The sequence below is a fragment of the Mesocricetus auratus genome, unplaced genomic scaffold (genome assembly GCF_017639785.1).
Source record: "Mesocricetus auratus isolate SY011 unplaced genomic scaffold, BCM_Maur_2.0 Super-Scaffold_100676, whole genome shotgun sequence".
Classification (NCBI taxonomy): domain Eukaryota; kingdom Metazoa; phylum Chordata; class Mammalia; order Rodentia; family Cricetidae; genus Mesocricetus; species Mesocricetus auratus.
The window spans coordinates 22715338-22728595 of NW_024429266.1; the positions used below are offsets into that span (position 1 = coordinate 22715338).

General features: G+C 43.5%; 1 protein-coding gene across 1 annotated transcript in view; it reads right to left on the reverse strand.

The window, feature by feature from the left end:
- Nucleotides 1-13237, reverse strand: part of Rgs5 (regulator of G protein signaling 5) — a 39578-nt gene extending 26341 nt beyond the window's left edge. Inside the window, exon 1 of the mRNA XM_005071422.4 lies at nucleotides 13084-13237. Within this exon, the coding sequence (XP_005071479.1) occupies nucleotides 13084-13127 (44 nt within the window). The 5' untranslated portion in view covers nucleotides 13128-13237. The remainder of the gene's footprint in view (nucleotides 1-13083) is intronic.
- Nucleotides 13238-13258: the final 21 nt, after the last annotated feature.

Here is a 13258-nt window from a genome sequence, read left to right on the forward strand (position 1 = left end):
AGGAGGGAGGGAGGGAGGGAAGAGAGGGACTCCCCCTGGACAAAGGGCCACAATACTGCCATTTAAGGCTCTAGAACTAGTTGGTTCCACCCGTACAGTAGCTGCACACCTCTGCTCATTGTCACACTCACCAGGACAAAGCGGGCACTGCAGAGGGGGGAGGATGGATACAATGGTGTCCATAGCAACTCTGAAAACAAAGCAGCCGAACTCGCAGCTCAGCCTAAGATGGATACCTACACCCAAGCAGCAGCCCCTGGGTCAGAGACTCCAGAGAGCTCCAAACAAGAAATGTAAAAATAACAGTGTCCATTTAAACTTATTCAAAAAGCCGCCTTTTCATAAGTAGAAAAATGTTCCTGCAAAGGAGAGAGAGGTTGCTCAAATTCAAACAGGAGGAGTTTAGGAGGATTTATGAACCACAACTATGGTGAAACCATGGAAATAGTGAACAATAAATGTGGAGAAGTTTCCATTACCAACAAAAACCATCAAGGCAAGAGTAGCAACCAGCTGCTGTGGCTAACCATGTCATGTGACCACCTGGCTCTATCTCAGTGACATCGTAAGATGCTTTCCAGATCTCCAGTCCGTTTCACACTCACAAATACATTTAATCTTGTCCCTGCACTGGCAGAAAAGACCTGTCTGCCTTTGACTGATGAGAATCCCATCTCAGATTACAGGACTGAAAGTAGCCATCTACATACATGCTGCAAGGGCTGTCCCTTGAGAAACACCAAGTAGAGCATTGAGTGCCTGTCCAGAAAGCTCAAATCTCAAAAAACTCCTCATCCTTAAAGGAGACAGCAGGATAGCACAGTGACCAAGGGCAGGCATGGCTGCCTCATCCATCTCAGCTCACTCCACCACACACGTGGCTCTGGATACTCTCTGAACCATGCTTTCTTGCTTTCTCATCTCCAACAAGAATGATGGCACCTACATTCGAAGTATCTTTTGTGATGGTGAAATGAGTTACTGTATGTGAGACGTTTCTCTCGGTGCCTGGCACATTTGCCATGACACACATACATCACAGGGTTTATAATTTCTAATGTTATTAAAGAAGGTCCTATGCTAAGGAACATATCTAATATAGTCACAGAACAAAAATATCTGGGCAGTAAAGGGAAACATATTGTGTCCCATGACAGCGTGCCTTTGACTAAACCCTTCCACCAAGCTAGTCAATTTGCTGGGTGATCTTGAGTGAGATTTGAGTTTTCTGTTCTAGTCAAGGGAGTAGGGAGGGGCCGGGAGGAAGAAAGGAAACGGGTGCTAAGACTCCTGCAATCCCTCTAGCTATAGTAAGATTTTACAGCTGTAACATATGACATCTTTGACATACAAATGAGAAAAGCAAGGAACCAAGATCTTCATGGTCTGTGAGTGGTACCACCATTCACCATACCTTCCACACCTTCCCAATACTCATTTTCATAACCTGTACCCCCGATCCTTATGGACCGTCTTCCTCACTCCAGTAGCTGATTTGTCACATGCTGCTCCTTTTTCCAGAAAATTCTTTCAATGTGTCCTTCCTCTCCACATTTAAATTTACCAGTTCTGAAGAACCGAATTGCTGCGCCGTCTGCCTCACTAGCCTTATCCTCCCCTTCCCATGCCACCCCTTCCCATGTCCTGCTTGGTCTACCCCAAACTCGAAACGTCACTTTCTGGCTTTCCAAGTCTGTTGGTACCAATCTTGTTTCCCCCATCCTCAACAATTTCCTGCACGCCAAGTACCTCCTTGATAGTTTACATGCACTGCCCCCATCTCTCCATTACCACACTCCAGGTTAAAACCCTTCTGACTTCCTTCCTTTCCCCAAAGTCTGCTACCACTTCAGCCTATCCAGTTGCTTTAGCCGTTGGGATGGAGTGGGAAAATGACGTTGGAGTTGCAGCACATGGCTGCAACTTCTCCCTTCTACCATGCATCAGGGTCCCTTCCCATGCTACTAAATATGGCAACTCACTTTGCCTAACAAAATGTTGGTGGAGATCTGTGGTGAGGATGATCAGCTCTCCCACTGAGGTGCCCACAGTAGCATTTTGATGCAGAGTAAATGTTTAATAAGCTTGTGTGCTATTATTACTCCTGCTGTCCCTAGCATAGCATATGCAGGATCCATACACTCATTCTGTACTAATCTACATGGCAGACTTCAGCAGAACAATGGCTGTCTGTCATGGGCTGTGTGGGCTGAGAGACATGCATTAAACAGGGATGGAATGTGATCAGTGGGTGTGTGCTTGGTTGACATAAAGGTAAAGTTTCTTTCAGATAGCGAGTCTCTCCCTCATAACATGGGCAACCCTGCAAGCATGAAGATTGAGTTGGCATTGTCCTCATTGAGGCTGCTTGTTTTAAGGCTTCTGTAGCTGCCCAGCACAATGCAGTCATGCTGTGATATGTCTCCCCATGTGATGCTGCTTTACTTTGTATTTTTACAATAGCATTGTTTTTTCCCAAGCTCTGTCTACTCCCTACTTAAGGATTCTCATGGAAACTGGGACATTTCCCAAGATTTTATGGCCTGTGTCTGACATAATTATCACTCAGGGTAAGTTATTGGGGGTAATGAAGAGACAATGTAGGGACGAGATGGACAGGCCAGAAACAGCTCATTTCCCCTTGACCTTCAATTCCCCATCTTATTCAAAATAATTGGCAGGAACTCCAGACTTTTGGTAATTCAGTTTGGAAGCTAGATAATGAATAGTGGGAAATGGTCCTCCAGTTGAGGAAGACAGATACTTGTGGAAATTTTGAGTTCTAAAGGTGGAAGGGTCAGCAAAGTTCCCACGAGAGCTTCTATGGAAAGCAGTGGTACCCACAACCACCAAGCATCCTTTTATGTTCAATTACAGAGTGACTCTGCAGGCTAAACACTTGTTACTGCATGTGAGTCCTACTTTAAACGTATTTAGCATATTCCATGTTCCCTGGGCATGCTGGTTCATACCTGAGACCCCAGCACAGGAGATGTCAAGGCAATTGGATCACAGGTGTGAGGCCACATCTGCCCCCCCCCACCCCTAAGTAATGGTATGAGCTATGGAAGCAAAGAATGTTTGTGTGGAAGTTCAAGGGAGGGGGGCATTCTAAGGAAGTTCTGAATGGACCAGTGTTTGGGGGTGCATGATTTGGCAGAAGCTGCATGCCAAGGAGAAGGGGTGTTTTTTTTCTTTTGTTTTTGACCCCAGAGATCTCAATCTCTTCTTATCCTTGTCCTAACTCTTCAGAAATTCTCTTTGCACTTTCCTAAAATACGTCTTAAAATTTTCAAAGTAACCAACGCATTCTGCACTGTAGCTTTCACACACTGAAGACTGAAGAATAAAAAAACACCCTGAAGTTGTTACTAAATTTAGATCTGGTCTTGTGGCAACAGGGTCCAGGAACCAGGCAGGCAGTCACTCAGCTACCACAAGCCAGCAGCCATGATGTTGACAAGCATGGGTAAATATAGCATCAGCCTTCAGGTTGAGAGCCTTTCTCAAGGCTGGGGACTTAGAAAGTTGTAAATCTAACAGGTATTGCAAATATAAGTCAGGACTCATACAAAGCACATACAAGAAAAAAGGCCTAGGGACTTGGAGGAGCATTACCAGAGAAGAGCTGTGAGCATCCCACAGAAGACAGACGTTATGAGCAACATCTTGTGGGTGTAAAACATCCGTGTAAACCCTCGAGAAGACATGGCCTCTAACTGACATACTTTCACTAAAGATGGTGGACAACAGCCAGAAGAAATAGAAACTGTGACAATAAGAACAGCGATACTGGAAAGTTGCTGGCTTTAAAGATGAAGGTAGGGCCATAAGCCAAGGAATTCAGGTCACCTCCTAATGCTATAGAAGGCAAAGAAATAAATCTCCCTTACAACCTCCAGAATGAAAGTGGCTCTTGGGATCCATTTCAGACTGCTGGCCTCTAGAACTGCAGGAGAATAAATGTGTATTGCTTCAAGCCACCAAACTCATAGCACCTGTTACAATGGCGATTGGAAATGAATCCATTAACTCCCTCTTGCTTTTTAGGTATGGTTAGATGTACATAAAGGATAGTTTAAAAGCCAATCTAAGTGTTCTCAGATCCAGAGAGATCTGATATCTCAGGCCTTCAAGGGCATATGCACATAACCCATAAATCACACACACACACACACACACACACACACACACATACACACAAACACACACAGAGAGAGAGAGAGAGAGAGAGAGAGAGAGAGAGAGAGAGAGAGAGAGAGAACTAAGAACTTTAAAGAAAGAAACTAAGTCAAAAACTAAAATCCCAAGGGTTAGGTGGATGAAAGCCCTGCTTACCACCCAATGTGAGAGGTTCCTAAATAAATTCCTTCTGTTTACCCAAGTTTAGAGAAATTTATAGGACAGCAGCTCAATGAAACCCTCACTACAATTGCTTGAAACAAAAGTAAAGATAAAGATCAATAAAGGGCCCCTAGGGACAAGCCCCTGTTGAGGACCCAAGTTTTGTTTTGTTTTTAATGTCATTGGGTGAAAATGGTCATGAATATATGCTTCTAGGACTCCTTCATATGGGAGCCCCGTGACCCCTGGTGCCTAATCTCCCAGGTGTTGATCACTTCTGTCTGATGAAGAACACAGACTGTTATGAGTTGGTTGGATAATCAAAATTGAATTCAGTGTGAGGCTGTGTTTCTTTTCCAATCACAGACACTGTATCTGACAGGAAAATGTCTCTCCTACCTGGGATTATTAAACATATATTTGAATCTGACAGGAAAATGTCTCTCCTACCTAGGATTATTAAACAGATATTTGAACCTGATCTCTAAGCAATGCTAACTAAGCATGTAATATGGACACCAACATGGTTGCCTCTGCTGGAACAGTACAGAGTCAGAACTATGTGTGAGTATAGAGACTGTCTATGGCTCTGTGACAGATTTCCTGGTGGGGACCTTGGAATGTAGCTGGCCAGCGAGGTTGACGCCGATGGTCTTGAAGGCTCTAATCAGGTCTTGAAAAAGGAGGACACTGAGTCTGATCTGGAATTTTCTCAGCAGGACTTAGACATGCGGCTCAGAGTTCACAGAGAAACTGGAGTAAAAGACTTGGCACATGATTGGAAGGCCAAGGCGCACACTCTCCAACTCGTGGTGCTCAACTCGGAATGGGCAGAAGGATGAGAGAAGTGGAAGTGGAAATTGATACATTGGTTTTCTAAATCAGCCGTAAGGATGGGACAAAGATATGGGAGGCAGCTCATGCACCTTCGAAATCTGTGCTCATATTCACCATGAGACCACCTGAGCATCCCTGCTATGTGTCCCTGTTCTGATGGTGGATCTGGAGAATAGGGATCTAGGGAGAATTGTACATCAATATCTATTTCTTTTCTTGCTAGATCACCTCAACCCCCAGCGTGCCCCCATGACACCAGTGCTATACGAAGATAAGTGTTGGGTACGATTGCTTTCTGAGGACTTGATAGAGATCACCTTCATCCTAGTTAGCAAAATTGGGGTCAATAGTAAATGTGGTGATAAAAATAACCCTCTAGTTGCTGGCCTGCAAGCAGCTTAATTTTCTGGGTAAAGGTCACTGATGCCAAACTTAATGAGTTGAGTTTCTAGAGTCCACAGGGTAGAAGAAAGGGCTTTACTCTTGTGGGACAAGGACCTTATCTTGTGAAAGCGGATTTTTAAATCCAGGTAGATAGTGTCAAAATTGCATTCAATTGTAGGGCACGGCTATGAATTAAATATGGGCTCTCTTTTCCAAGCTATAAAGTGCAATTTATCACCCTGAGTAACAGTGGGTGACTAGGTCATCAGTGGGATTAATGCTGCTCTCCAGGACTAGATTAGTCACTCTGAGTGCGGGTTGCACACAGCAGGGCTGCCTCCCCACCCTGTCTCCTGTTAGCTCTTCCATAGGCACTTACTTGACATTTGCTTTGTCATTGGGCTGTGATTGAGTATGAGAGGCTAGTCCTATGCTTTTTGACAGCTCAGCCTACTGAACCATGAGTCTCAACAAGCATCCTTCTCTTACAAGTTGCTTCATCTCAGACATTCTGCTATAGTAACAAGCTTTGACTAAGACACCCAATTAGTGCCCACAGAAAATGATTTTCTTAGTGTGATCCACCCAAGTGGTGCCAGAAGTGATGAAAAGTGTAAAATGAAAATTATGAAATAAAGCAACATCTATTTGTTTAATATCAGAAATAGCTTAACAATTTATAATCATCTTTGGCAAAGAAGTTATTCCCTGGGGATGGCTAGATTAATCAGTGGGTACTGGCACTTGCCAGCATAACCGAAAGCCTGTCCTTCATCCTCAGAACCCATGTAATGGAAGAAGAGAACAAACTCCATCAAACTGTCCTCTTGCCTTCACATGAGCACTGTAGCATATACCTGCACACACACACACACACACACACACACACACACACACACACACACATCGTACTACACACATAACACAAACACATACATGTGCACACAAATAAATGGAGTAAGAGAAAGCCATTCACTTGTACTAAGTGTAAATCTGAGTAAATTCCTGATTGTAACAAAAAACAGGTCTTCTATCAAAATCATAAAAATGCATACAAGGATGTGTGTCTTCATCTACCCATTCAACTGGTATACCTGTGTTATACGTGGGGGGTTCAGTAGCAGATGTAAGATTCTAGAAATCTGTAACACAGACTAGGCAATCTAGTTAGGTCTCACGTTTCCACAGACCCAAGTGTCTCTTGTAAACCACCACTTAAAACAAGCTGCCAAAATACAGGAAGCTACTTTTTAGATGGAACATCTTGATTCTTTCCAAACTTCTTGAATCCTGTAGATGAGTGCTTCATCAAGAAACAGATGTTCTGCACACACACAGAAATCAACAAAAGTCACAGCTTCATCAAAATAGTGTCCACACTTCATTGCTAATAATAAAAACTTGGGGAGTGGAGTGTTTCATGCTGTAGCAAGCAGTTTATGCTCCATCTCCTCTTCTCACTCTAAAGGGACAGTTCCAATGGCTTTCTAGAACATGGGGTTTAAAGAATATAAGTAAGAACCCATCCAGATGAACTTGGTGCTGCCTGAAAAGTGTCTGGAGAGGCAATTGGAGTCGATAGGACACAAGTCTCGGTTTCATTTGCTATTCACGAAGTGAACCTGCTCAAGTGGTTACTGTCTGGAGGATTCCAAAGCTGCTTGGCACAATCCTTTAAACCCTGAAGCATTTCCTTTTTAAAGGAAAAGTGCCTAGTAAAGCTGTCTTAACCAGGTATAGCAGATGCAGAATGCCTTGCAAGAAACATCATGTGGATGTTCTAGGAGCTCTACAGCCAGGTAAATAGTCCAAAGCTACATGTGGAGTAGCCGTGTTGACAATGCATGCTTTTAACCTTTAAGCTGATTGGATCCACTGTTGTTCCAGAAAAGACCCAAACCCCCTCCCCAATCTTCTCTCTCTCTGTATGTGTGCATACAGATCTGTGTGTATGCAGGTGTGTGTGTGCAGATACAGGTGAATATGCGGTAAATAACCACATGCATGCTCATGCAATTAACATTAATTAAACTACCTGGGTCACACACACACACACACACACACACACACAAAACAAACAAACCAAAAAACACAGGAAAGTAGGAATGAGACTTGTTGGGTTGAACATAAGGTTCAGTGAGAGTGGGAAGATGAGAGAGCATAACAGAGTGACTATGATCAAAACACATAATACACTCAGAAAACTATCAACAAATACATGTAAATCTTTTAATTCTAGGTTATACATATCTCTCTGGACAGGTACACATATAGCAAAACATGATTGCTACATCTTTTAAATAGATGACTGGATTTAGGTGCAGAAAATAATTAAATTAAAATGAAACAATTAGTAATATGTGATGTCTGAATTCCGAATAGCAAGGTGGTGAGGGGAGGAGTGCAGAGGACATGCATGATCAAGTTTTGTAAGTAAGAGTGATTCCTAGAGGGGGAGTCGGGACCACCCTGTGGCTATTAAAAGCCAAGATTATAGTTCAGGCCCGCTGCCTGCTCCCCATATAGTAATTTTTTAGAGTATAACATACCTTCCTAAATTGTACCTGCAAATACTTTGTTAAGTGATGGGGGTTAGGGGCGTTGTTTATGAGACCTAACAGACCTAATCTTAAATGTGTCAAGTTTTGGATCCTAATTCAAACAATCCACCTGCAAAATGGTCACTAAATGTTTGCAAGTTTACTGGATAGTTACAAGTGTTTTAAAGAATAACACTTGTATTCTTTTTTTGGTTTCTGAATAAGAATCGCAGTTTCTAATGTGTTTTCTAATGGGTACGCAGTGTATCTTTTAAAAAGGAGAAACAAGAAGGATGCTTTTGGAAGGTGAACAATTATGAATGAAACAAATGTTTGTCAAAGGTTTTGACACATAGCTGACTAAATGGTGTTTTCTGGGCTGCCTTTAATACAAAGGTGTGGGGGGGTGGATTACTCAGTAGGGTCTACATGCGAGTTTATCACCTTATGGATGTTATTGTTTCTTTCTCCTGCCACTTCTTTCCAACGAGATAGACACTTTCAGATGAAGAATGAGGCTCCAAGAGAGCCAGGGCTTTCCCAGTTCCCACAGGAGGCAATCAAGAGGACCACGGTGGTCACTGGTCCTTCCATGCCCCTGTTCCATTCCAAGGCTAATGCAGAAGCAGGGATAGAGTGCACAGCCACCCTGCCTGCCTCCCCTGCAGCTGCCTTCCCCTTCGTGCTGCTAGTGTGCCAGTGTGTCTCCCAGTCACTTTCTGGGACAGTCAGAGCATTAGACGATTGCTGTCTATATCCTCCTGCAAATGGACAATGCCTTTAAAATACGGTCCAGATCCCACGTTATCTGAGAACTGATTGAAACATCAAAGGAAAAAGAGACGCAGGAACGCGTTATTGGCTGGTCTCCAGTCACATCCTGCTTCCTGTTGCTAATGATTGATCCTGCCTGAATTAATTAAAGTTCCCCCCTTTCTCTCAGGCCAGCAAGACAAGGCAGTAACACTGGCCCGAGAAACAAACTTTATTTTGTTATCATCTATCCACTGTAATCTAAGTTCTTACTAGAAGAGGACAAAGCGATTAGACAACCTTCCAAGGACCCTTCCTGACTAAGCTTCTGGGATCTGAGAGCCCATGACTCAGCGTAACCCAGACTAAATAAGAAATAATGGGAAGAAGTACTTTATTAACATAGGGAATGCAAGCCACTAAGGGAGCTGGGGCGGTGGTGGCTATCGGAGATGCATCCCAAGCTAGGAACTTCCTTAGTGACCAAAAGCCAAAAGCTTGCCATTCTTGGAAACAACCTGTCCTTCCCTGCTTACCAAGCATTTTCCATCCAGATTATAGAAATACTGGGTTTCTTTTCACTTTCCCCTTTCCTTACCTCCCCCAACCCTGCAGGAAACCCTCATTACTTCAGTATTTAGAAGCATGGTCTTTTCTCCCATTGTGACTTACCAGGTCACTACTAACATTTGTTCTTCCCCATTCCCGTGGAAAGCAGTGAAAAGTACCAGGCTGACAATGGGCAGACCTGTCTCCAGCTACTATCAATTATTGCAGAACTTTTTCAGAAAAAGATTTATCAAGAGCCTATTATGAGCTGGGTGTTGGTGGCGCGCGCCTTTAATCCCAGCACTTGGGAGGCAGAAGCAGGCGGAGCTCTGTGAGTTCGAGGCCAGCCTGGTCTACAAGAGCTAGTTCCAGGACAGCCTCCAAAGCCACAGAGAAACCCTGTCTCGAAAAACCAAAAAAAATAAAAATAAAAATAAAAAATAAAAAAGATCCTATTACGTACCAAATGCTGATTATCTTTTTAAAATTCTTTTAGACAAAGAAAGAAAAAGAATCTTGCTTTAAGCAAATATCTTCAGTTCTCAGAGTCAGGAGTTAGGGTGAGCCCAGGTGTTATTAATCTGGTCTCTAATACTACAGCCAATCACCTGAGACACCCAGTTTTGCAGGATCTGCAGGTTTTGGAGCATGGCCCTTGTATCAACTTAGAGCTAGTGAGGACCACATTACAGATTGTATAATGTAAGAGGAAGCAACCATGTGGGGTGAGTAGAGGGGTCCCACAAGAAACATCCACTAAACCCTACTGTGGTTTGTATCTTGAATGTCTCCACAAAGATGCGAAGATCCATGTGAGAAGCTTGCACTGCAGGAAGTGCTAATGGAAGGTGGTGGAATCTCTAAGAGGCAGGACCTAGAGAGCCACTGGTGGTGTGTCCTCACAGTGGGGGGTGAGATCTCCACCCTTCCATCTTCTTCTTCGTTACATGGGAATGAGGTGAGTGGTCTTGGTCTGCCATGCACTCTATCTTGTAACAGGTCCAAAAGCAGTGCAGCTAGTTGACTACGGATTGGAACCTCCAAAACCAGGAGCCAAAGAAAATTCTTTTCTCAAGCCGGGCATTGGTGGCACATGCCTTTAATCCCAGCACTCAGGAGGCAAAGTTAGGCAGATCTCTGTGAGTTCGAGGCCAGCCTGGTCTACAGAGCTAGTTCCAGGACAGCCTCCAAAACAATACAGAGAAACCCTGTCTCAAAAAACCAAAAAAGAAAAAAGAAAAGAAAAACCTTTTCTCTTTGTAAGTTGATTATCTCAGGCAGGTGTTTTGTTATAGTGATGGGAAACTGCCTACCACAGCCATACGTCTTAAATATCCCATGGCACTGTTAAGACAGTCTCCAACATATTCATCCTTCAGAGATAAACCAAATCCAAATTATGCAATAGTGAATAAGGTATGCTATCGAGTGCCAAATATGGTTGAAAACTTGGAGGTTTCCTTGTCTGTTACTTGGTACAGATTGCATTAACTTTGGCCAAACTTCCTGTCCCCTTTGACATTCATGTCTGTATGTGCAGCCTGTTTCCTTGGCCTTGAAGGCATTCTTCACATCCCTTTCTCCTACCTAGACCTGCCTGACTCTTCTCTCCTCTAAGGTTAGTTTAAGCATCATTTTCTTAACTCCCTGAAGTCCTCTCCCACAGTCAAAAGCTCTGAGGCCCAACCAGTGCCCACTTTGTACTTCTAGCACCCTGTATTTATCTTCTCTACTGACTACAGCACAGGTAATTTGCATCCTCATTTACCTTCCTACATGGGGACACTGTCCTGTGAGCAAGGTATGGCTCGTCATGTAGATTTCTAAGGGATGTGTACAGGCTTGAAATACCTGGAATTGTTTCATCAGGAAGAATCCGCAATTTCTCAGTGACCTCCCCCAACATTGCTAGCTTACTGTATTCTTAACATTATGAATTCTGTAAAATGCTCAATTATGTCACTAGCCTATCCATCGTAGTGGGCTCCCAATGTATACATTTCCAGCGAGACTAACTAGCACTAATCTCCAACTAGAAATAAAGTGAATAAATAATAAATGTAAACATAAATAAATTACAATGTTGATAATGAATCTAATACATGACAGTAATAGAAATCACTGCAAGAACCCCATCATTGTATCTTGACAAACACTGAACAAGACCGAATAACAATGTCAAGACACCCAAACTCCTGCAGACTGACATGGTAGTGGCATCAACTGTTCTCCAGGGTAATGAAGTAAGATTGCTCAACTGTAAATTCCAGGTGGGTAAAAGCATCCATCTGTGCTGTGCATGGTCAATGTGCGACTCTCACAATAGAACAGCAAGATGCATCATCTGCTTTTCAAAGAAGTCGGGCTGCCTCTCGGCTCTCTGTGTGCAGCCTATTTCTGGAGCTTTCTATAGAGGAGGTGAGCGGGAGCAAAACAACCAATAATTTGGAGCCCTGGAATCCACCTTCCTCACCCTGGCCCAATGAATAATGGACTACTGAGTTACTAGCTAGCTACTACACACTCCATGGCTCCTGGTTTCTCCTGTGTGCTCATCAGCTTAAAATATCTGTGCTTTTGATTCCAGGGAATATGCTGTGTTGTCTTATCTTTTAAGAAAAACACTTCAAATTTATCACTGTGATGGAAACCATCTAATAAAGTGGGGAGTTTTAAAAGGGTAAAAGTCCTTGATGGCGCACTAAGCAATACGACCGTCTCAGACAAGCATCACCACTGCCCTTAGGGAGAGAAGTTGTACAAGAGTCGCTTTTACTTTCTTTGATGATTGAGGGTCAATGTAAATTTAACAAGCCCCATTCCCTAAGAGAGCAGAACCCTTCTATTCACCCAGATTGCATAGACTGTTGGGTTAAGATGTTTCTAACAAGATGTTTATTTTAGATGTAGACTTCTTTGCAGACTATAGCACAGTCTGGGCATAACCATGTGTTTAAGAACTCTAGATAATAACAAACCTTGTATCCCAGGAGCTTTCTTTTGCCAGCAATCCAGCTACTTCTACCTAATGAAGTTAGGTAACTGGGAAGAAAGCGAAGCTCCCTCTGCCCCACTGCAAACCTGCATGCAGAGCCTGCAGCCCCGATCTCTAGACATGAATAAAGGTCATTCTTTCCATAGTTCTATAGTGTCAGACATTCTGAGCACCACACACACACACACACACACACACACACACACACACACACACACACACACAAGAGCACTTACACAGTCCCCCAAACCAGCCTGTGAGGTAGACATGCTTCCTATCCCCACTTTATAGACACAGAAAGTGAGAGGTTAAGAAACTGAACAAAGTAATAAGCTGGAATTCAAAACCAGATGATTTTATGCTTCAGTGTTAGAAGCTACCTTTTACACACACACACACACAGACAGACAGAGAGAGAGAGAGAGAGAGAGAGAGAGAGAGAGAGAGAGAGAGAGAGAGAGAGGAAACCCTGTGTACTAATTGACACATGAATTATCTCCAGTTGGATCTCCAGCTCAGATCTTTCCATATCTCTGGACTGCTACAGATGAGACAACACCAAGTCTATCACTAAATAGCTGTTTCATCCCTGTGACCTCATCCCAGGGCGCTCCGGGCATCCTCCCTTGAGTAAAGGCTTACCACACTTTATGTCTTACGCTGAAGAAGCTCGGTTCTCACCTTTCCAGGCATGAGTGCGGCAGCGCTGCCAGTCCCTTACACATTTTGACAAATGGCTTAGGTCCTCAGCCTTGAGCACGAACTTTTCAACAGCTGGGTGGATGTCTGGAAACTTCAACACAGTCTGGGACAGCCTTTCCCGCTGAGAAATATATACAGGCTCTCTCACAGCTCT